We start from the raw sequence: 25,215 nt of genomic DNA, 5'->3' as shown, positions 1-25,215 counted from the left end.
GCAGTAACATGGATGGACCTGGAGGTTGTCAAAATGAAGTAAATGAGACAGAAAAATACCATATGATATCTCTTATTTGTGGCATCTAGAAAAAAGACACGAATGAACTTATTTATAAAACAGAGGCTCACAGACATAGAAAACAAACTTATGGTTGCCAGCAGGGGAAGAAGATAGGGAGAAGTAAACTGGGAGTTGGGGCTATGCAGATACACACTACTATATATAAAGTAAACAAGGCCCTACTGTATAGCACAAGGAACTGTATTCAATACCGTGTAATGTCCTACAAAGAAAAGAAATATGAAAAGGAATATATATGTACAACTGAATCACTATGCTGTACACCAGAAATTAACAAAACATTGTAAATCAACTATACTTCAATGAAAATAAAGGAACATGATCTTGAGCCTCTTACTTGGACTAAAAAGTGCCAAACAGCTTTTGAAACAATAAAAACAGAGTCTCAGCCTCAGCTTTGGGATTAACACATTAAAGAAACCTTTCAAATTACATGTCCATGAAAGACAAAGCATATGCCTTGGTATTAATTCAAGCTCTAGGTCTAAAAGCAACCCAAAGATTGCTGTCTGACCTGCCCAGATGGGGACTCAGCATAAGGGAATATGCCCTACTGAGGACTGGCAAATATACTTTACTCAATGCCCCAGACATGGACACTTCTTCAGGATGGGTGGACGAACATCCCACCCGGACAAAAAGCCTCTGAAGTGGTTAAAACCCTCCTTTAAGGAAATTATCCCCTGTTCTGGTTTAAGGTGTTGAAACTACATTCACCCTGGAGGCCACAATCAACTGGAAAAACTGAGAAAGTGAATCATACTTAAAGAAGAGTATTGCTAAAATATGTCAAGAGACTAATTTAAAGTGGGATAAGACCTGGTCAGTAGCCCTGCTACAGATCAGAGAGGGATAGGGCTCGAAGCCCTTGTACCCAGCCTTAGAAAGACAGAAACAAACTTAAATTAAGCCCCTTTGAAGTATTACATGTTAGGCCATTCCAGGTGTTTGCCCAGGGAGGGAAAATCTATAAACGCTCTAAAAGGCATAGCAGTTGCCAATTATGTTAAAACTTTGAGCAGTATACTGAAAAATTCAGAGGCTATAAGGATGATTCCCCGGCAGGAGTAGTAATGGCCAAAAAGGCATGCACAAATCTAGGGAAAATGAATCATTCTGGTATTCCAACAAGAAAAAAGGGAAAGGCAAACAAAACAAATTATGTAACACATTAATAAAAACAGTCTAATTCCAAAGAGGCTCCACTGATGAGCTCCGATGAGAAAAGGAGGCGGGGGCCCATAAGTGAGGGCAGCTTGGCATGTACCTATGGGACGAGTGGCAGGACGCTGAACGTTAGAATACAGTGAGGCTAGAAAAGTACCAAAGGTAATAAAAATGGCTCTTATAGGTCTTTTGGGGTCAAAGAGTTGTCAAAGGAAGAGGCAGACCCACTGCTCAGGGGTCATGGTGAAAGAAATGTTAAAACACTTTCTGATTATCTGTTGTTTCTCTTATCCGTAGCTGAGAGGAGAGTCTTCAACTGGAAATGGCAGAACAACAAAACCTAAGGAATAGGTGCCCATGATAAGGAAAAGACCGGCCATTGGTAAGTACCCATTTTATGCCAAGCCCATATTCATGTTCTAGTCAAATCTTAGTAATGACTCAGAGAAGTAGGTGTTGTTATAACCAGCAACTCCTTCCTCCCTCACATCTCACCCCTCAAACCTCTGTGCTTTGTTAGCGCTTAGATTGCAGTAGGAGGAAAAAAATAAAGGTGGCAAATCGATATTTCAGCAAGTCATTTGAGAAAAGGCCCTATGGATTCTCTGAGGATCAAGTGGAAAAATGTATGGTGGATGATCATAAGGTGAAATGGTTTTACAGTTGATTAAACAACCCAGATTGTCAGAGGACCCTGGTTTACATCTGAACATGCCACTTATCAGACGGGGGACTTTGGTCACGTTATTTAAAATCTCTGAACTATACTTTTCTTATCTGCAAAATAAAGATAATACTATTTACTTCATAAGGACTAACAGATTATGTATATTAAAGTCATTTTACAAACTATAATGTATTACATAACAACAACTATTGATGTCAACCAATGTTACCAGTAGAGTGTTACAATGCTTTGATCTTGACCCTATTTCAGTTAACATTTTATCAAAGACATGGATGAAGGAGAGGAAACACCTTTATCAGATTTGCAGGTGACAGAGCCGACAGTGAAAGCTGATAACTTTGAGTCTTAATAATTCAGAGTTTATGATAGAGTTAGGGTAGTCATGATGACTTCAGCAGGCTGGAATATTTGACGAAACCAAAAAGAAGAAAACAATAGCATGAGTGAACTTGTATATGTGCTTGGCTGAAAACAAAATTGCACAAAAACAAGATGAGGAAACTGTTCACGTGAAGGAGGGTCTGGGAGATTGGGTCAACCTCCAGCCCAGTCTGGAAGAGCTGTGTCAGGTGGCTGCAGAAAAAAGCAGCAGAATTATAGGTTGTGTTTATGCATGTAGAAGCTATCGTATAATACACCTCTTGGGCCACTACCCATTTGGGGTCCTGTGTTTCATTCTGGCGACAACACATAAAGGACAAGCAAGTTGATCAGGTTCCTAGTAAATGACAAATGGTTGAAGGGATTAGAAGTAACTGGGAGACAGAAGAAGAGATAGTGGTAGTAGTAATTACAGTCACCATCACCACAGCAATGGTTAAGGTTTATTGAGTACTTACATGTCTAGAATTAATATCTGTTATCTCATTTAATCCTCTCAAAAGCCTTGTGAGGTAGGCGCCATTGTTATCCTCGCTTCTCTGTTCTATGGGTGATAAAGCAGACTTAGATTAGGTGGCTCGTTTAAGGTTCTGTAGCTAGTAAATGAGGAACGTGAATCTGAGTGTTCTTATCTAGAACAGCTACTTGTAGCCAGCTTGCTGTGCTGCTTTCCAAGAGTTGGGGAAAGTACGAGAGCCAACTTAAAACAGCTGAAGGACTATTGTGTGGGAAGATTAGCCCTTTTAACGATTTCTAGAAAGTAGAGCTAAGCCCAGGAAGTGTTCTATTCTAGAAGGGAGATTTAGGCTAGGTGTTACAAAGCAGAGTCTGTTAGAGACTGGAATGGGCTGCATCGCTGAGTTTCTCTCTAGCTACTCACTAAGCAGAAGTTGGGCAGCCATCTCATAGGATTTCTCTTAATGCTATGAGATTGTCCTTGGTAACCTCAAAGACTCCTTAAAGGTTCTATGATTCTGTTATCCTTGTCCTTGACTAAGTGTATTAATTAGTGATTCAAGTAGCAGGAACCCACCTAACTACAGCTAAAATCTATGGGTTCTCTTGGAAGAGCAAAGATGCAGCTGAGCCTCAGTTGTAACAGAACCAGGAACATAAAACCTGCAGGACTCTCTCTTCAATTCTTGGCCCCACTGGGCTTTGTTGACTTTCTTCTCTCTCATCTCAATCCAGTTTCCATCATATATCAGAAAACAGAGCTGCTGACAGCTACTGGCCTTCTTTTCTAATAGTTTCTGTCACTGGAGATGAACTGCTTTTTTGGTATCAAGGAAAACACAAAACAAAAAATAAGAACTCTTCACAGGCAAGGGTATAGACTGACCCATTTTGGGAGTTTGCACCCTTTACACCACTACCAGCTGGGGCCAGAAAAACGGGATTAGTTAGAAAATAGCAGGTCTCTTGGGAACACTGTGGATGGATCAGAAAAGGAAGCATACTAAAGAAAATGGTCCCCTACCCCAAAGCAAAATGATGGGAAGCTGATACTCAAAACACATTGTGACTATACTTCAATTAAAAAAAATATATATAATGATACATTAACTTAAAAAAACTAGGATATTAAAAAAAGGTACTAAGAACACCACGTGTTTAAAATCTTTTTGACTCAACCATATGCAAACTATGATCATAACTTTTAGGACTCAGGAATCTTTCATATTGATAACAGCAATGTTTCTGAGAATATTTGAAAGGGATATTCACTGTTAAGGCTGAGTATTTGGCACCTGTAATGTGCTTAGTGCTGAGCTAGGTGCTTTGCTGGCTACAGAAGAACTATAAGCCATGGTTCCTATATGTTCAATGACCTAACAATTAAATGGGATTAAGGACTGAGTAGCATTCTGAGAACCATGTTGATTATAACTAGAGGACTAACCCTCATTGATGATCTCATTTACAAATAGTTCTCACATCAAGTTCAAGTTAAAACTATCTTCACGAAACACAGTGGTTGAGAAATACCCCAGGATGCAGATATCTATATCCACTTGTTTATTCATTTGTTCACTCACAGGCACTTGTTATGGACCCACCATTGTTTTAGGCATAATATGTAGAATAATAAAAGTGGTGGTCACAGTTCCCTTCCCTCAGTTTCTTAACTGCTGTTCTCTCTGCCTGGAACATTCTTCACTTCACTCCCATCTCCCATTGCCATTAACTCCTTGTATTCAGCCCCTGTCCATTATTTTATAGATACATTAGCTTTCTTCCACTCTCTAAACTGGGGTAAAACACTGCTGTATATTCCCATAGCATCCTGGGGGCTCCCCCTTTGGAAAGTTATGGTACTTGTAACTTTTTATCCAATGTGCATCTTTTTTTTTTAATTGAATTGTAGTCAATTTACAATGTTGTATTAGTCTCTGGTGTAAAGCATATTGATTCAGTTATACACACATACACTTCTGTGGAGAAAAAGGAGTCCAACTACACTGTTGGTGGGAATGTAATTTGGTGCAGCCACTATGAAGGACAGTATAGAGATTCCTTAAGAAAACAAAAATAGAATTACTGTATGATCCAGCAGTCCCGCTCTAAACCACACTGCAGCTTTTGTAGTATTGTCTGAAGTCTGGGAGGGTTATGCCTCCAGCTTTGTTCTTTTTCTTCAGCATTGCTTTGGCAATTCTGGGTCTTCTGTGGTTTCATATAAATTTTAGGATTACTTGTTCTACTACTGTGATGAATGTTCTGGGTAATTGATAGGAATTATATTAAATCTGTAGATTGCTTTGGGTCATATTGTCATTTTAACAATATTAATTCTTCTAATCCAAGAGCATGGCCTTTCAATTTAGTCATCTTTAATTTCCTTAATGTTTTTTAGTTCTCTGTGTATAAGTCTTTCACCTCCTTCATCAGGTTTGTTCCTAAGTATTTTATTTTTTGATGTGATTTTAAAGGGGATTTTTTTTACTTTCCTTTTCTGATACTTAATTTTTAGTGTAAAGAAATGCAATAGATTTCTGTATGTTAATCTTGTATCCTGCTACTTGCTGAATTTGCTTATCAGCTCTAGTTTTTGTGTGGTCTTTAGGGTTTTCTATATATAGTATCATGTCATCTGCATATAGTGACAGTTTTACCTCTTTCCTTCCAATTTGAATCCCTTTTATTTTTCTCATCTGTTTGCTATGGCTGGAGCTTTCAATACTAGGTTGAATGGAAGTGGTGACAGTGGGCATCCTTGTCTTGTTCCAGATTTTAGGAGGAAGGCTTTCAACTTTTCACAGTTGAGTATTATGTTGGCTGTGGGTTTGTTATAAATATCTTTTATTATTTTGAGGTATGTTCCCTCTATACCCACTTTGGTAAGATTTTTTTTAATCATAAATAGATGTTGAATTTTATCAAATGCTGCTTCTGCATCAATTGAGATGATCATATGGTTTTTGTCCTTTCTTTTTTAATGTGATGTATCATATTGATTGATTTGCATATGTTGAACCATCCTTGTGTCCCTGGGATAAATCCAACTTGATCGTAGCACATGATGTTTTTACGTGTTAATATTTTAGCAACAGTTTGCTAAAATTTTGTTAAGAATTTATCAGTTTGCTAATAATTTCATGAAAAAATGTGCATCTATATTTATCAAGGACACTGGCTTGTTATTTATTTATGTATTTTTTTATTGGTAGTAACTTTGGTTTTGGTATCAGGGTGATGGTGGCTTCATAGAATGAGTTTGGGTATGTTCCCTCTTTCCTCTTCAATCTTTTGGAAGAGTTTGAGAAGGATTGGTATAAGTTCTTCTTTGTATGTTTGGTAGAATTCCCTAGTGAAGCCATCAGGTCTTGGACTTTTTTTTGCAGGGAGGTTTTTGTTTGTTTTTTAATAGATTCAATTTCATTTCCAGTGATTGGTTTGTTCAAATTGTCTATTTCTTCTTGATTCAATTTTGGTGTACTATGTTTCTAGGAACTTGTTCATTTTTTCTAGGTTTTCCAGTTTGTTGGCATATAATTATTCATAATTTCCACTTAAGGTTTATTTTTTTTGTATTTCTGTGCTTTTGGTTGAAATTTCTCCTCTTTCATTTCTTATCTTGTTTGTCCTCTCTCTTTTCTTGGTGAGCCTGGCCAGAGGTGTGTAGATTTTATTTACTCTTCCAAAAACCAGTTCTAGATCTTACTGATATTTTTTTTCTATTCTTTTTTTTTTAACTCTATTTTATTTCCTCCCTGATCTTATTTCTTTCCTTCTGCCAACTTTAGGTTTTGTTTGTTCTTCTTTTGCTAATTGTTCTAGGTGGTAAGGTTAGATTATTTATTTGAGATTGTTCTTGTTTTTTGAGGAAGGCCTGTGTCACTTTGAACTTTCCTTTTAGGACTGCTTTTGCTACATCCCATAGGTTTTGTGTGGTTGTGTTTTCATTGTCATTTGTCTCAAAGTATTTTGTAATTTTTGCTTTGATTTCATCATTGACCCATTAGTTTTTTAGTAGCATGTTGTTTAGTCTCCATGTAGTTGTTTTTTCTTTCTTTCTTTCTTTCTGTGGTTGATTTCTAGTTTCATGTCATTGTGGTCAGAAAAGATGTTTGAAATAATTTGAGACTTGTTTTGTGTCCAATTATGTGGTCTACTCTAGAGAATGTTCAATGTGCACTTGAAAGGAATATATATTGGTGTGTTTTTTTTGGATGCTATGTCTTGAAAATGTCAATTAAGTCTGTTCTATTGTGTCATTTAGGATCTCTGTTGCTTTATTGATTTTTCTCTCTGGAAGATCTGTCCAACGATGTTAGTGGGACGTTTAAGACTACTATCACTGTATTCCATCATTTTCTCCCTTTATGTCTGTTAGTATTTGTTTTATGTATTTAGGTGCTCCTATATTGGGTCCATATTATTAGTGAGTGCAATATCCTCTTCTTATGTTGATCCTTTTATCATTATATAGTGCCCTTCTTTGGCTTTCTTTATGGCCTTTGTTTTAAAGTCTGTTTTGTCTGATACAAGTATTGCTACCTCTGCTTTCTTGTCATTTCCACTTGCATGAAATACATTTTTTCAATCCCCTCACTTTTAATTTATGCGTGTCCTTTGCCTTAAGGTGGGTCTCTTGTAGGCAGCATACGGTAGACTCTTGTTTTATTATTCAGCCTGCTGCTCTGTGTCTTTTGATTGGAGCATTTAGTCTGTTGACATTTAAAGTAATTAATGATAGGTATTTATTGCCATTTTTAAAAACTTCTTTTCATTGAAGTATAGTTGACTTACAATGTTGTATTACTTTCATGGTGTATAGCATATTGATTCAGTTGTGTGTGTATTATATATAAGTATTCTTTTTAATATTCTTTTTCATTACAGATTACTACAAACCATTGAGTATTGTTTTTTGTACTATATAGTAGGACTTTGTTGTTTATTCTGTACATAGTAGTTTGTATCTGCCAGTCCCAAACTCCCACTTTATCCCTTTGTCTCCCTTTTCCCCTCTGGTAACCATAAGTTTGTTTTCTATGTCTGTGAGTCTGTTTGTTTTATAAATAAGTTCATTTGTCTTTAATTTTTAGATTCCATATATAAGTGTTATTATATGATATTTGTCTTTGTCTGACACCACTTAGTATGATAATCTCTAGGTCCATCCATTTTGCTGCAGATGACATTTCATTTTTAATAGCTGTGTAGTATTCCATTTTGTAAATATTCCACATCTTCTTTATGCAGTCATCTGTCCATGGACATTTAGTTTGCTTCTATATCTTAGCTATTGTAAATAGTGCTGCATGAACATTGAGGTGCATGTATCTTTTTGAATTAGAGTTTTCTTTGGATATATGCCCAGCAGTGGTATGCTGGATCATATGGTAATTTTAGTTTTTTAAGGAACCTCTATTACTGTTCTGCATATTGGCTACACCAGTTTACATTCCCACTAAGTGCAGAGGATTCCCTTTTCTCCAGACACTCTCCAGCACTTATTATTTGTGGACTTTTTGGTGATAGTTACTCTGACCAGTGTAAGATGATAACCTCATTGTAGTTTTGACTTGCATACCTTGAATAATTAGTGATATTGACTATCTTTTCATGAGCTTGTTGGCCATCTATATGTCTTCTTTATAGAGAAATGTGTATTTAGGTCTTATGCCTGTTTTTTGATTGGGTTGTTTGTTTTTTTGTAAAGCTGCGTGAGCTGTTTATATATTCTGGGTTTTTTGGGGTTTTTTTTTGGTTTTTTTGATATTGAGCTCTGTGAGCTGCTTGTATATTTTGGAAATTAATCTCTTGTTGGTTGCATCATTTGCAAATACTTTCTCCCATTTTGTAAATTGTCTTTTCATTTTGTTTATGGTTTTCTTTGCTGTGCAAAAGATTTTCAGTTTAATCAGGCCCCATTTGCTTATTTAGGCTTTTATTTCCATTACTGTAGGAGATAGATCAAAAAATATTATTGTGATTGCTGTGATTTATGTCAAAGAGTGCTTGGCCTATGTTTTCCTCTGGGAGTTTTATGGTATCAGATCTTACATTTAGGTCTTTAATCCATTTTGAGTTTATTTTTGTATATGGTGCTAGAGAATTTTTAAATTTTATTCTTTTACATGTAGCTGTCCAATTCTTCCAGCACCACTTATTGAAGACTGTCTCTTCTTTATCATATATTCTTGTCTCCTTTGTCATAGATTAATTGACCATAAGTACATGGCTTGTTTTTGGATTTTCCTGTCCTAGTGATCTATATGTCTGATTTTGTACCAGTACCATACTGTTTAAATTACTATAGCTTTGTAGTATAGTTTTAAGTCAAGGATAGTGACTCCTCTGCTCCATTCTTCTTTCTCAAGACCGTTTTGGCTATTTGGGGTCTTTGGTGTTTGCATATAAATTCAAAAAAAGTTTTGTTCCAGCTCTGTGAAAAATGCCATTAGTAATTTGATAGGGTTTGCACTGAATCTGTATGGCTTGGGTGTATGGCTATTTTAATAATAGTGATTCTTCCAATTCAAGAACATGGTGTATTTTTCCATCTGTTTATATCATCTTCAATTTCTTTCAACAGCGTCTTACAGTTTTTGGAGTACAGGTCCTTTGCCTCCTTAGGTAGGTTTATTCCTAGGTATTTTATTCTTTTTGATACAGTGGTAAATGGGATTGTTTCTTTAATTTCACTTTGTAATATTTTGCTGTTAGTGTACGGAAATGCAACAGATTTCTGTATATTAATTTCGTGTCCTGCAACTTTACCAAGTTCATTAAGACCTCTAGTAGTTTTCTGGTAGCATCTTTAGGATTTTCTATGTATAGTATCATGTCATCTGGAAACAGTGACATTTTACTTCTTTTCCCATTTGGATTCCTTTTATTTTTTTCTTCTCTGATTGCTGTGATGGGGACTCCCAAAACTGTGTTGAATAAAAGTGGTGAGAGTGGACATCCTTGTCCTGATCTTAGAGGAAATGTTTCCAGCTTTTCACCATTGACTATGTTAGCTATAGGTTTGTCTTATATGTCTTATGTTATGTTGAGGTATGGTCCCTCCATGCCCACATTCTGGAGAGTTTTTATCATGAATATGTGTTGAATTTTATCAAAAGCTTTTTCTGTATCTATTGAGATGATTATATGGTTTTTATTCTTCAGTTGTTAATGTGGTGTATCACATTGATTGATTTGCACATATTGAAAAATCCTTGCATCCCTAAGATAAATCCCACTTGATTATGTTGTGTGATATTTTAATGTATTGTTGGAGCCAATTTGCTAATAATTAGTTCAGGGTTTTTACATCTATGTTCATCAGTGATACTGAGTGTAGTTGTCTTGTGTGTGTGTGTATGTGTGTGTGTGTGATATCTTTTTCTGGTTTTGGTATCAGGGTGATGGTGGCCACATAGAATGAGTTTGGAAATATTCCTTCTGCAGTTTTTTGGAATAGTTTCAGATAAATGTTAACTCTTCTCATCTGGTTCTGGACTTTTGGTTTTAGGGAATTTTTAAAGTACTGGTTTTATTTCAGAACTGATCATTGGGTCTGTTGATATTTTCTATTTCTTCTGGTTTAGTCTTGGGAGATTGTATATAAGAATCTGTCCATTTCTTCTAGATTGTCCATTTTATAGGCATATAGTTCCTCATGATAGTGTCTTATGGTCCTTTGTATTTCTGTGGTATCAGTTGTGATTTCTCCTTTTTTTGTTTCTGATTTTATTGATTTGGGCCCTCCCCCCCCCCTTTTTTTTATGTGTCTGGCTAAAGGTTTATCAGTTTTGTTTATCCTTTCAAAGATCCAGCTTTACTTTCATTGATCTTTTCTATTTTTTTGTTTTTTTAGTGTCTATTTCATGTATTTCTGTTCTCATTTTATGATTTCTTTGCTTCTGTTAACATTGGGTTTTGTTTGTTCTTCTCTCTCTAGTTGCTTTAGGTGTAAATTTAGGTTGTCTAAGATTTTTGTTTCATGAGATAAGCTTGTATCACTATAAAATTCCTCTTAGGACTGCTTTTGCTGCATCCCATAGGTTTTGGATCATTGTGTTTTCATTTTGATTTGTCTTTAGGTATTTTTTTTTCATTTCCTCAGTGATCTATTGGTTGTTTAGTAGCATATTGCTTATCCTTCACGTTTGCAGTGCAGTTTTTTTCTTGTAGTTGGTTTCTGATCTCATAGTATTGTGGTTGGAAAAGATGCTTGACCTAATTTCAATTTTCTTAAGTTTAACCAAGCCTGGCTTTGTGGCCCAGCATGTGCTCTAGAGCATGTTCCATGTGCACTTGAGAAGAATGTGTATTCTGCTTTCAGATGGAATGATCTATAAATATCAAGTAAGCCCATCTAGTCTAATACATCATTTAAGACCTGTATTTCCTTATCGATTTTCTGTCCAGATGATCTGTTAATTGATGTAGATGGGGTGTTAAGTTCCTCTACTATTAATGTATTAATGTCAATTTCTCCTTTTACGTCTGTTAACATTTGCCTTATATATTGAGGTGCTCCTATTTGGGTGCATATATATTAACAATTGTTACATCTTCTTGAATTGATCCCTTGATCATTATGTACTGTCCTTCTTTGTCTCTTGTAATAGTCTTCATTTTAAAGTCTATTTTGTCTGATATTAAGTATTGCTACTCTTAACTTTTCTTTCGGTTTCCATTTGCGTGGAATACGTTTTTCCATCCCTTCATTTTCTGTCTGTATGTGTCTATATCTGAAGTGATTCTCTTGTAAACAGTATATATACATATCTTGTTTTTGTATCCATTCAGCCAGCCTGTCTTTTGGTTGGAGCATTTAAAGTATTTACATTTAAGGTAATTATTGATTCAGATGTTCTTGTTGCTATTTTGTTAATTGTTTTGGATTTGTTTTTGTAGGTCTTTTTTTTTTTTCACTTCATTTGTTCTCTTGTGATTTGATGACTATCTTTAGCATTATGTTTGGATTCCTTTTTGTGTGTGTGTGTGTGTGTGTGTGTGTGTATACCTATTAGAGATTTTTGGTTTGCAGTTACCATGAGGTTTTGATATAGAAATGTACACACACACACACACACACACACACGATTGTTTTAAGATGCTGATCTCTTAATTTCAAATGCATCTGTACTCTCCTCCCCTCACGATTACTGGTTTTGATATCCTATTTTACATTTAATTGTTTTATGTATCCTTTAATTGCTCATTGTGGATAAAGTTGATTCTAGTACTTTTGTCTTTTAACTTCCCTATTAGTGTGTGGATGATTTCCTGATCTTAACTGTATGTTTGCTTTTACCGGTGAACTTTTCCATTTTATAATTTTTTTGTTTGTTTGTTCCTAGTTTTGCCCTTTTCTTTTCCACCTAGAGAAGTTCTTTAGCATTTGTTGTAAAGCTGGTTTTGTGGTGCTTTAAGCTTTTGCTTGTCTGTAAAGCTTTTGATTTTTATGTCAAATCTGAATGAGAGTCTTGCTGGGCAGAATATTCTTGGTTGTGGATTTTTCCATTTCATTGATTTAAATGTATTGTGCCACTCCCTTCTGGCCTGTAGAGTTTCTGTTGAAAAATCAGCTTATAACCTTATGGGAGCTCCCTTGTATGTTGTTGATTTTCTTTTTTTTTTTTTTGCTTTTATTATTTTCTCATTATCTTTAATCTTTGTCAATTTGATTACTGTGTGCCTTGGTGTACTCCTCTTTGGGTTAATCCTGTATAGGACTTTCTGCACTTTCTGGACTTGGGTGACTATTTCCTTTCCCATATTAGGGAAGTTTTCAGCAATTATCTCTTCAAATATTTTCCCAGGTCCTCTCTCTCTCTTCTCCTTCTGGGACCCCTAGTATGCAAATGTTAGTACACTTGATATTATTCCCAGAGATCTCTTAAACTGTTCTCATTTCTTTTCATTCTTTTTTCTCTTCTGCAACAGTGATCTCCATTACTCTATCTTCAAGCTCACTGATCAGTTCTTCTGCCTCATTTACTCTACTGTTGATTCTTCTAGTGTATTTTTCATTTCAGTTATTGTAGTCTTCAACACTGTTTGGTTGTTCTTTATAATTTTTTTTAACTCTTTCTTAAAAACTTCTGACTTCTCAGTTTGTGCATCCATTTTTCTCTCAAGTTCTAGGATTATCTTCATGATCATTACTCTGAGCTCTTTCTTGTGTAGATTGCCTGTCTCCACATCACTTAGTTCCTTTGTTGTATCTTGTTCTTTCATCTGGAATATGCTCCTCTGGCACCTCATTTTGTCTAAATTTCTATTTGTATTTTTGTTATATGGTGGGTTATTTATGTTTCTTGCCCTTGGAGAGGTGCCTCTCTGTAGGGGACATCCCACGTGTCCCAGCAGTACACTCGCCTTTTGTCCCCTCAAGGGCCATGAGCTGGCTGGCCCCAGGGTAGTGATCTGGCCTGCATTTGCAGAGTTGGTTCTGTAGGCGGTTAGGTCATAGTTTTCTTGCTTCTGGTGTCTGCCCCCTGGTGGGTGGGGCTGGCCTAGAGGTTGGTGCAGGCTTCCTGGTGGGAGGGGCCAGTGTCTACTCACTGGTGGGTGGAGCTGGGTCCTGGCCCTTTGGTGGGCAGGGCTGTCTATGGGTGTGCCTAGAGGCAGCTGTGGGCTCAGGAGGTCTTAGGTAGCCTGTCTGCTGGTGGTGCTGGGCTGTGTTCCCACCAAATTAGTTGTTTGGAATGAGGCAGCCCAGCACTGGAGCCTACATACTATTGGATGGGTCCAGGTCTTGGTGCTACTGACCCAAGCAAGATGTCAGCCTCCAGGAGAGTTTATGCAGATGAATACTCCTGGTATATCTGCCACAAGCTTTTATGTCCCCACAATGAGCCTCAGCTGTCCCCCACCTCCCCAGGAGACCCTTGAAGACCAGCGGGCAGGCCTGGCAGTGGCTTCTATGAAATCACTGCTTCAGCCACTGGTCCCCATGCACATGAGGTTTTGCACGTTCTTTTAAAAATGAAATCTGTTTCCCCTAGTCCTGTGGAACTCCTGCAGTCAAGCCCCACTGGCCTTCAAAGCCAAGTACTCTCAGGGCTCCTCCTCCCGATGCTGAATCCCTGAGCTGGGGCACCTGAGGTAGGGGTCAGAACTTTCACTCCCATGGGAGAACTTCTGCAATATAATTATTCTCCAACTTGTGGGTTGCCCACCCGTGGGGTATGGGATCTGATTGTATTGCAAGTGTGCCCCTCCTACCGTCCCACTGTGGTTCCCTCTATGTCTCCTGTTATAGGTCTTTTTTGGTAGGTTCCAGTCTCTTTATTTGATGATTGTTCAGCAGTCAGCTGTGATTTGTTGTGTCCTTGAGATGAAGTGAGCTTAAGGTCCTTCAGCTCTGCCATCTTGATGAGATTTCCCTATTTATTGACATTTTAAACCTTGTTTTCCAGTTGATTTTGTATTTCTTCTGTGCTTATTTCTTTTTCCTTTTGTAATTTGATGATTTCCCTTTGTATTATGCTTATTTTCATTTTTGTGACTCTGTTTTTGATTTGTGGTTACCCTGTTTTTCAAGTGTTAACGCCTTACTGTATGTACTTACTTTATACTGGTAATCATATAGGCTTAAACACGTTTAAAAAAAGAAAGGAAAGGAAAACATCTACATTTTTTAGCCCCTCCCCCACGTTATGGTTTTGATGTTGTCTTTTACATCTTCATGTTTATTCTTTTGCTGTTTTGTAGTTATCACATTTCCAATTGTGATTTTCTTTTTTCTATAGATTCTTGCTTTTCTTTTTTAGAAAAGACCTTTCAGTATTTCTTTTAGGATAGTTTTTTAGTATTGCTGTATTCTTTTAGTTTTTGCCTGTCTGAGAAATTCTTTTCTCTCTTCTCCTATTCTAAATGATCTTGCTGAGTAGAATAGCCCATATAACAGGTTTTTCTCTTTTAGGACTTTGAATATATCTTGTCACTCCCTTCTGGCCTGCAGTGTTTCAGTAGAAAAATTAGCTGATAGCCTTGTTGAGGTTCCCGTGTATCTAACTCTGTTTTTCTCTTACTGCCTTTAAAATCATCTCTTTATCTTTAATCTTGCATCTTTTTAGTAGAATGAAAGTTCCATGAGGATAGGGCCATACTTGTTCTGTTCACTACAATACCTAAAAGTGTCTTAAAATAGCAAGGACTAAGTATTAATTTGGCAGATATTTATGAAACATCTGTGTCCAGCATTGTTCTTGGCATTGAGGATACAAAAAAGGGAAAGGAAAAGACAAATATGGTTCCTTCCTTCAAGGAGCACATGTTAGTCAGTGTTGATTTAATGTTGGGAGAATGTCTGACTCAGACTCATTGTTTCCCAGATGAAGAAATGATTGCCAGAGAGACCAAGTGACTTGAGTCAAGTCATATGAAGAATTTGAGTGGCACAGATTGTTGTTGTTTTTGGTTTTTTATTCCCTCTTACACACTGCTTCTCAATACACATTTCACAAACCAAAGGTGGGTATGTGTACTTCATTCAGTCCATGAAGGCTAGAGGATGTTGAGGCATTATGAGCTGAGTGAGAGGAGACAAGCATGCAGACAATATGATTTTATGTTAAAGGTTAGTCAGTACAGGCAGACAGCTTTGGTGATTTCTTGGCCATTCTCCTAAAGCTTCTGCAATTGTGACCATCGTGTCCTTTATTGTTGCTTGTGGACCCTTGGCCTACAAAATTCCTGGGGAAGTGAAAGTGCTGGTATTGATAGCAGCCATGTTGTTAGGGTTTAGTCAGGAACTGCTACCTGAGAGCTCAGTCCTGAGCCCGGAGTTGCAGGAAGGGACTAATGGATCACTTTTGAGAAAGTAGAAAGGCTTTTCAGGAGAGGACGTTTAAAAATGGCAAAGGTCATTTGAGAATAGGAATTTGTGAACAGGAAAGAAATAGCTCAGCAGAGCAGGGTGTGTATGCTAAATAGAGAAGGATGATGTGGGATAGTATGGGGGACTGGGCTGGAACTGAGTCCTTGGAAAGGCAAGAAATGGCCGTTTCAAGAAGTGGAGGGAACTAGGTCTGGATCTCAGCTGGATTTTGAATTAATCAAACTAGCTCTTTTTTTTTTTTAAATTTAAGTGTAGATTTAAAATGTATTAGTTTCTGGTATACAGCTAGTGATTCAGTTATACATATATATATGTTCTTTTTCATTATAGGTTATTACAAGTTACTGAATATAGTTCCCTGTGCTATACAGTAGGACCTTGTTTATCTATTATGTATATGGTAGTTTGCTAATCCCAGACAGGCAATTTATCCCCTCCTCTCTCCCCCTTTGGTAACCATAAATTATTCTATGCCTGTCTCTATTTTGTAAATAAGATCATTTGTATCATTTTTCTTAGATTTCACATACAAGTGTTACCATATGATGTCTTTCTCTGTCTGACTTCACTTAGTATGATAATCTCTAGGTCCATCCATGTTGATGCAAATGGTATTACTTCATTCTTTTTTATGGTTGAATAATATTCCATGGAATATATATACCATATCTTCTTTTTCCAGTCATCTGTTCATGGATATTTAGGTTGCTTCCTTGTCTTGGCTGTTGTAAATAGTGCTGCTGTGAACACTGGGGTACATGTATCTATCTGAGTTGGTTTTCTCCAGACATATGCCCAGGAGTGGGATTGCTGCATCATGTGATAAGTCTGTTTTTAGTTTTTTAAGGATAAAGTAGCTCTTAAATTTAGAGCTGGGGAAGACTTCCATTGGAATCCTGCTGAGGTTCTTTTTTGCAATTTGAGGAAATGCCCTAGAAGATGGAGAAACCCTCTCCTCCAGTCATGCTTACATGATAGAAGCCAGTCTCTGGACAGGTTGTTACAAAACAGATTATGTCAGTTGCTGTATGTCAGGTTACCACACATCTCCCCAGGTGAAAATGCACCCACATCCCCCAAAAAGTTGAACTGACACGTCAGTGGAGACACACAGCATAGAGCCAACTGTCATCCTCGCCATATCCATCCAGGGAATGGCAAAGCCTGTGCATGATTCTGACTCTGCTGTCAGCGGAGGCCACACTGACTCAGATCTCACTCATTTCACACACACAGTCTGGGAGCTTCTGAGTCACTGCATTAGAAAGCACTTCAATCTAGAATAACCACCTTTTAAAAAAGCAATTTTTAATGATGTGAGTTGAAGTCCTGTGGCACTTCTCTGCTGAGGGCCATCTGCTGAGACCAGTGGTCTGCTTGTTACGGAGATGGGGAAAGAGATTATCTCTGACTTTAAATGGGGTGTGAGTTCAGGGGACGAGCTGCGGGCTGAGGCACGCGCGGGGAGGCGAAGTCAGAGAAGACTAGGCATACGACGTCTGTAAAGAAAATGTTTTATTTAAAGTGTTTAAATCCCATCACCAGAATGAATCTGAGTTTTACATTAGTTGATGTTCATTACAGGACTAATCTGCCCTTTTTTTTTTTTTCCCAACTGGAATTCCCTTTGCTTTTAAAACATTATGTACAGGGCAGCAGCGGTCACTGGAATAAGTGCTATTTACATGACTAAACCACAAGTCGAGGTGCAGACATGTGAAAATTAAAAAAAAAAAACACCAATTTTAAAATAAATACTGCATAATGACAAGTATGTACAAATATTCCACACAGTCCTGTCCTTCTTATTAAAATTAGAAATAATTTATATAGGAATATGCACAAAAGATTATGTGACTGCATCTTAGTATCAGGAAAATGGTAAACGTTTATTCTAAGGGAAAGTATAGACACTAGAGGTCTATTAAATCAATTGTTGCTGGTACACAAGTGTCTAAATCATTTCAATAAAGTCTTATTCATTCTTTCAACGTTACCTGGGTCCATCGCAGGTCTCAGAATGTCAAGACACAGTCTCGGTGTATTTCGTATTGCACCACGTAAGGACAAGGCATTTTTAGTGATACTCATTTTAACTTTTGCACTATATCAAGCATGACAGTTTTTAATGGTCAGCACTGAATTTAAACAAACAGGGAAAGAAAAGCAATTTTTGTGCATGGCCTCAGCTTGAACAAACGGTATGTATCTGGATTTCAAAAGTCGTTGTAAGAAATTAAAATGAACCTATAAGAATGTGTTTTCAAAGTCTACAGAAAGAAAGTATGGGTGGTTTACTACATTAACCAGTGACTTTTCCTCTAAGAAGTCAGGAAACTTTAGAAAAATTTGACCTTGCAGCACCACCCAATGGTAGTAACTGTCTGTAAAACCAAAGGCAGGGGTTTGACTTTAGGGGGTTTGTGTGTAGACTTTTGGCGATGGCATAAGAGAACTGTTAATAGAGTGATTTTCATAGAGTCTTAAAATTATTTGTTGCAAATTTATGTTTACTGTATTTCTTTAGAAATATATTTCATGAAAAATTGAATTTTACTACAGAAAAATGAATTAATAAACAGTCCAAATTTTTAAGTGTTTTTATTCACATAGTAAGTGGAAATTGGCTAAAGAAAGTGCTTGAATTAAAAAACAAAACCTAAGACCTTCTAGAAATAATACTTTAACCCCTGTATGAATAATGCTGGTGTGAAAAACAAATTTATTAGACATTACAATGGCCACATGATTTTAGGATTTTTCTGTAAACTGAACTTTGAAGGTGAAAATAAAACTACCATGCACTGTACAATAAATTGCAAAAGTTCAAATATCTTCTTTATCAAATAAATACATGCTGACTTACTTTAATGTACTCCCAAGTCATGTTGCAAAATCCTTTCAACATGCTTGAAATAAAGCTTTTTTTGTCCCCTTGAGAAATTCAGCAGCATCTACAGCTCTGAATCAAATATAGGGTGTAAGAGTATCAGATCAAAAACTTGTAATTTTTTAGCATAATGTTCACTCTGGTAGGGAAAAAGAAAATAAAAGATTAAAAGAGGAAGAAAGATGTGAACAATTTGCACATTTTGAACTTCATAAGATCTGTGTATTTAACATGGAAATAAATTGAATATATGATGCTTATTTGTCACATAAAGAGAATTTTAAGTATCTTCTAGAAAGTATTTTTTTCTGTAATGTCTGCCAAAACACAGACTATGATTAAAGAATAAACATGGTGTGTCTTTGTATCACCCTGTTGCATTCTCTCTCTTTTTTAAAACCATGCACTAGTGAAATTTATCTTTAAAAATAATATAAATTGTTGAAAATGGCTGATTTTTATTTTTTTGCAAGTTGCAGCTCCAAGAAAATAATTTAAGTATTCAGCTAATCTGTGTCCATGCAAAAAAAGTTTGATTTCATTTAGTACAGTATAGCCACAGAATTTTTTTTTTCCAGAGTCCAACACATCTTTGCATGAGGGAGTGATATGCCTGCTGGAGCTCCGAAGTCTGCCACCGTCTACGTCGTCACGTTGGACTGGCTGCTCCTGTCCCCCGTCCAGAGGAGGGCTGATGTTTTGTCCTGGACCACATCTTTGGTCTCTTGCTTTTCACCTGACGCTTCTGAGGACTTCACTCCTTGACTTGTAAGATGGCTTAATGGCTGGATAGCTCCATTTCTGTGGCATCACAGGGCTTTGGGGTCAGAGAAATGAAAAAAGGAACGATAAAAATATAAAGGTGCCATTGAAAAGGGCTTTTGCTGCATGAAACTGACTGATTCTTTGAGATTAATCCATGGCTTCAGATTGGACAAAACTCAAGTGTTCCTGAACTCCAAACCTGATAGTTCGTCACAGCTCTGCTCTTTCACCTGAGGGCATTCTTTAGGGCACAATGTGTGCGACTTCCTCTGAGAACACAGGATCGCTTTGTATCCCTAGAAACAGGCTCAGAAGACACAACATTAAGCATGCAGTGTTACCAGGGTTTGCGACCTGTGTTTTTTTTTTGTAACGCTGGTTGCTATGACAACAGTCTTACAGCTGCTATGAACGAGAGTAAGAAGGTCCAGTTGAACTTTCCAGAGAGGATTGGGAGGCTCTTCTTGTCAGAGGGGCCAAGGTTGGATCTACTAGGGAGGAAGGAGGGAAAAGTTTGAACCACCCAATCACCATATTGGATAGCTCCAGTTCATCTAAAAGTATCTGGGCCACTCCCATGAAAGATTTGTGATCCATGCGGCCATAATCTCCCCAGACAATGATCTGTTGGCAAAATAAGGAGAGTAAGGTCAGTGTAACCAGATACATAAAAGCTTGTAAACTAAAATACATTCAGTTATACAATAGATTCAGTGAATATGCCGACATTAAGTTAAATAGTTGTATTTAATTACTGGGATGGTGCTCCAGTGGGGGAGGGTATAGTATATATAGCTTGGTGGTAGAGTGCGTGCTTAACATGCACGAGGTCCTGGGTTCAATCCCCAGTACCTCCATTTAAAAAAAGTACACTAGAAGAACTCATAAGCAGTCACGAAAGATTGGAGTTTGTGTGATGGTGGTTTACACATCTATAGTTCACTTTAAAGGAAACAACATTTACAGTACTGGCCACTGCTTTGCAGCTTCCCAAGAATTGCAGCTGTTCGGAATGGAAAAGACTGTGAGAAGAAAAGACGTGGGGAACAGAAGTTTGACTCCACCAAAGCACTTCCTTAGGTAAGGAATATATATTTCAGTAAAATACCTGTAAAACCTTTCCTTGGGGACTTTCTTCAAAAGATAACAGCTGCTGGTAAAGGGGTTCCAGCGTCTTTCTTGCCACTTTTGTTTTCTTTTTGGCGATGCAGACTCCATTATCTAATAGATACACCTTTACATAGGGTGCTTGGGAGAGAAAACAGGAGACGTAAGTGATGAGCTAGGGTCACAGCACACCCAACTTACGGGCAAAGTGACACCTGCAACAGCTTAGTCTTAGGCTGAAAGAGCTGGCAGTCACATCACTGGCCTTTTCCACGTTATGTCACAGTCATTAAACAATAGGTCACTAGCAGCCATTCAGGGAGTTTTACACAATGTTAACCTAGCCTCTCGGTGGATTACTACTTTGGCATCAGCTGGTTATATAGATTTGAACTCTGCATTGAAAAAAGGTGAAATGCTTCCAGTCCCCTAACCATATTCAAGAAGAATGTCTTACTCAGTTTTTCATTTGTCAATACTTTAATTAAACATGCTTAAAAGTTTTTACTCACCCATTGCCACAAATCATTTATCACTCAAAAGGGTTTATTTACTGATGGTGCTGTGGGTACAAGACAGGGGTGGGGTTTGATGATATGTTTCAATTAGCTGGGAAGAGGCAACTAATTATGAATACCGTGGGGATGAAATTTTTCTGAGAAGACTTTTCAAAAAAGCATTGTCATGCATGAACAAATTGTGGTATTCTCTCTGGTACAGCCAGCAACGAAGCTCCACGACCTTTATAAATACAGTGGTCTTAATCACCACTGCAAGGTTGTAGGACAGGTAATATACATTGCAATTTCTGCAAGGATAGGAAAGTTATGAAATGCAGAATTACAGTTCAGTCAGTGGAGGTGCTGAGGTGAGACCCAAGTTTCAGAACTGTTCTGTACATCAGATCATCTGTTCTACACGTCTCTGCACAATGCATCTGGAATCTGGCATTTCCCATGGCTGTAAGCACCTTAGATTATGACATTTCAGTACCAAATCTGTGACATCACAATAAAAATTTATAATGGTACCTCTCTATACACTATAGGAAGTAAAAAGCATAATCAGAATGTCCTGTGTACATAGACTTGTGCTACTTTGGGGCCTGTATCTGTTTTAATTCCAGAATTCTAAGAATTTGGAAACTCCAGATAAACTAAAGAATAACACAAAACACCAGCCAACAAGAATTTCTTACGTACACGTTCTACAAAATGGATTATCTAAGTGTGGTGGTAGCTTTGATTGTGCAGAGGGTTCTACCACATACGTGCTTTCTAACAACTTACCCCACCAGACCACCCTCACTGAGTCTCACGCAGGATAAACACACAAACTGCCACAGATAACCGTGCATCTAATGTTAGTTATCTAAAAGCAAAGTTTTCAGCATCTAATAAAAAACAGTCTCTTAATTGGTAAGTTCAGATTATGAACAATAAGAGAAGAATCTCTTCTGTTCTTACCTGGCAGTGTCTTGGAACCTGGTTTTACAACAAGGCCACGGGCCCGAATGATTTCCACCTCCAACTGTCCCTTTTTGTCCATCATTCCTACCTGAATGTCGCCTAACGGCGTGTGAGGAAGAAACAAACAGACCTTAACATATAAACGCAGTGAGAAAAACGCTTGTGCCAAAGACTTTGGTTTTAACATTTCATTATTTCCGTATTTTCCTAAATTTAAATATATTTAAAAATTCATCAATGATAGCTTACTTTAAAAAGCATATAAATAAAAATGGAAAAAAATTAGTCAGATTTTTTTATTGTTAAAATCGAAGATAATCATTCCTAATACTGTTAAAAATCCTATGAAATTCGAGAATGTGATTTCCAATAATCTAAAAGAAAAACAGTGAACCACGTGATGGAAATCCTTACCCATTGCAGGTGTGGCCAGAGTCTGGCGCCCCACTAGCTGGGCTGGGCCAAGGCCATCCAGAAAGTCGCTGAATTGGCTATCAGAGGCCAAGCGGACACCAGGAAAAATCAGACTAAAAGCAAAATAATACACAGGATTAAACCCTCAACTCCTGTTTTCATCTAGGCCTCTTCCTGTGGCAGCAGCAGTGGGTACCACTATTTTGCCACTTGTATTAGCTGGATCCCAGTCGCGCTGCACCTCCTCGGCTCTCCCCCCCTTGTCCTCCAGCAGCCCACGTACGTCACCAGAAGCCCTCGTGCTGCATCGCAGGCTCCCGTGTACGTCCTCTCTTCTGAAGGGCATGAGTTGTGATTTCTACCAACGTCAGTACACACTGAGCACTTATTCCACAACAGGCATCACCCCCCTGAACCCTCTTAGCTGCACTTTGAGAGAGTCTATTTAACCCATTTTATTACTGAAGGAAGTCTTCAGATCATTCCCATCAACACACATAAACTGTTATTTCTTCCACCTTAAAAAAATCCCTTTCCTAACCCCACTTCCTTCTCCAGCTATCACCCCCATTTCTCTCCTGAAATCCCTTGAAAGAGCTGTCTCTGTGCTATCTTCAGTTTCTTTCCCCTCATCCTCCCTTGAAATTCTGATCAGTTTTTCCCTGCTCTCTTCCTTGGTTTTTCTCCACCCTACCAAAATTCCTCTGATCAAGGTTACACAATAGCCACAGTGGTAAACCCGACTGTTAATACTCAGTACTCATCTGACTGAACATATTAGCCCCACATGACACAACTGAGACAATCTCTTCCTTGACACACGTTCTCCACTGTGCTTCCTGCACCCTCTAGCTGCCTGGTTTTCCTCCTTGGCTCTTCTTCCTCGGTCTCCTTTGCTAATTCTGCCACTAAATATAGGAGTGTCATCCTGTGACCTGTTCTCTGTATGTTCCAAGTCCCTTGGCATCTTAGATACTCTCAAGGTTTCCATCACCACCTATCCTGACATTGCCTAGACTGACATGTCCAGCTTGGGCCTCTCCCTTGGGCCACAGATGATATTCTAACTGCTTCGACTACTTACTTAACCTGTTAGAATGTCTAAGAGGTAACTGAAACTTAATGTGTTCCAAACTGACTCCCAATCCTCAAACAAAAAACCGATCTCCGTTCCTCTCTGAGGATTCTCGTCTTAAATGGCAGCTACATTCTTTCAATTGCTCAGCCTTGGAGCTGTCTTTCTTGTGGCTTGAACTGTGCCCCCGCCCCTTCATATGTTAAACCTGGAATCCCCAGGACAACTGTTCTTGGAGACAGAACCTTTAAAGAGGTTTAACGATTAAATGAGGTCATTAGGGTTAGGCCCTAAGCTAACAGGACTGGTGTCCTTATGAGAAGAAACCGCAGGGGTGTACCTGCAGAGAGGAGAGACCATGTGAGGACAGGTGACCATCTGCAAGCCAAGGAGAGAGGCCTCAGGAGAACCAGACTTGCTGACACCCTGATCTGGGACTTCTTGTCTCCAGAACTATGAGAAGATAAATTTCTGTTGTTTAAGCCACCCTTTTGGGTATTTTGTTATGGCTGCCTTAGCAAACGAATACACTCTCTTTCTCTCATATTCATATCAAATGTATCATTGAACCTTACTGGCTTTACTGTCAAAATACATCCTGAATCCGACCTCATTAATGCTACCACTCAGGTCCAAGCCATCATTTTCTCTTTCTGTCTTGCGGTAGCAGCCCTGAACGATACCCTGTTGCCGCCTTTTCTCTCCACTCCCACAGCAGAGTGACCCGCTCAAACTGAAGCCAGACCTCTGCTCACAATCCCCACTGGTTTCTCATCCCTCTGAGTAAAAGCAAAGTCCTCGCAATGACGTGTGAAGTCAATACAAGCCGCCCTTCCCACTGCTTCAGCCGGGCAAGCTCCGGCCTCAGCACTGCTTCAGCCTGAAAGGCTCTTCCTTCAGATATCCACGCGCTCACTGACTTCCCTGTTCCCCTACATCAAACCCCACCCTCTCCCTCTGTCATCTCTCCCCCTTCCTTTTTCTCCTTAGCACTTACACCACCTAACCTACCACATGCCGCTTATTTTTCTTGCAGATACACTTTAACAACGTCCCTTGTTTATCGTCCGTCCTATCTGTTAGACTGAGTTTGGTGACGGTAGGGTTGTTGGTTTTTTTCCCCTTTGTTCACTGACAGATCTCCAGCACTAGAACCATGCCTGGGATATTCTAAACACTTGTTAAACTCAATCAGTTGATTAAAACGAATCTTTAAAAAATGACATAACTTGCCCAAGTTTCTATAGCACCAAAAAACCAATTAGAATTTGAGTCCATATGATTCTGAAGCCCGTGGTCTAACCACCAACTGATTTTTGCTCCCTCGTATGACTTACATCCGCACCGCAGAACAAAGTGCCTGGAACACGAGAAGGTATGAGAATATCTGTTGAATGAATTTATAAGTAGTCATCCCATTGCTCCAATAAGATGATAAATATTGGCGTGCAGGGGTCACAGTGCCTGACACAGCGCTCTGCAGTGACAAGTGCTCAGTGCACATTTTAAAACTTGACTCTCCATCTAAGACTTCCTTGATTAATGTCAAATCTACTTCCCCCAACCTTAATTCCCAAATACACATTTAATGCTTCCATAAGTATCACATATAACCTTATTTGTAAACACATGGAAACCACACACATCTCTTGTATTTATATAATTGTGCTAGACAAACGTTCCCTGGGGCATATCGTCAGCGCTCTGCCAGCAGCTCCTATGGCCTCCCATCTGTGAACTGACTACATGTATGTGGCCTCAACATCCGATGCTTCCATGGGGATGACAGACGGGGGTCAGTAAACCCCGCTCTCCTCTATTAGTGTCCTCTCCATGTCCACCTACGGGCTCTGCAGCTGCTAATTACCGCTAACTTGT

The 25,215-nt window shown here is 38.3% G+C and overlaps 1 protein-coding gene and 1 long non-coding RNA gene across 10 annotated transcripts in view; one reads left to right on the top strand and one right to left on the bottom strand.

The window, feature by feature from the left end:
* The window catches only part of LOC116285600 (uncharacterized), a 31,700-nt gene that overhangs the window by 1,748 nt on the left and 4,737 nt on the right, over positions 1-25,215 (top strand). Inside the window, exons 3-6 of one of the 3 annotated variants that reach the window (XR_012064140.1) lie at positions 1,549-1,633; positions 19,086-19,275; positions 20,259-20,352; positions 21,853-21,986. This is a non-coding gene — a long non-coding RNA (uncharacterized lncRNA). Of the gene's footprint in view, positions 1-1,548; positions 1,634-19,085; positions 19,276-20,258; positions 20,353-21,505; positions 21,762-21,852; positions 21,987-25,215 lie in introns of those variants that run through there. The other 2 variants (XR_012064139.1, XR_012064138.1) reach the window with 2 other exon arrangements.
* RIMS2 (regulating synaptic membrane exocytosis 2) overlaps positions 17,118-25,215 on the bottom strand; it is a 436,528-nt gene continuing 428,430 nt past the window's right edge. For 4 of the 7 annotated variants that reach the window (XM_072949586.1, XM_072949588.1, XM_072949589.1 and 1 more), the window contains 4 exons: positions 22,263-22,375; positions 21,846-21,947; positions 20,381-20,520; positions 19,269-19,896 (listed from right to left, as the gene is read on the bottom strand). In XM_072949586.1, the coding sequence (XP_072805687.1) occupies positions 19,678-19,896; positions 20,381-20,520; positions 21,846-21,947; positions 22,263-22,375 (574 nt within the window). In that variant the 3' untranslated portion in view covers positions 19,269-19,677. Of the gene's footprint in view, positions 19,897-20,380; positions 20,521-21,845; positions 21,948-22,262; positions 22,376-25,215 lie in introns of all 7 variants that reach the window. The other 3 variants (XM_072949585.1, XM_072949591.1, XM_072949587.1) reach the window with 1 other exon arrangement.

Source organism: Vicugna pacos, chromosome 25, assembly GCF_048564905.1.
Source record: "Vicugna pacos chromosome 25, VicPac4, whole genome shotgun sequence".
NCBI lineage: Eukaryota > Metazoa > Chordata > Mammalia > Artiodactyla > Camelidae > Vicugna > Vicugna pacos.
Note: the sequence above shows the minus strand (reverse complement) of the source record. Positions and strands in the feature narration are given on the sequence as shown.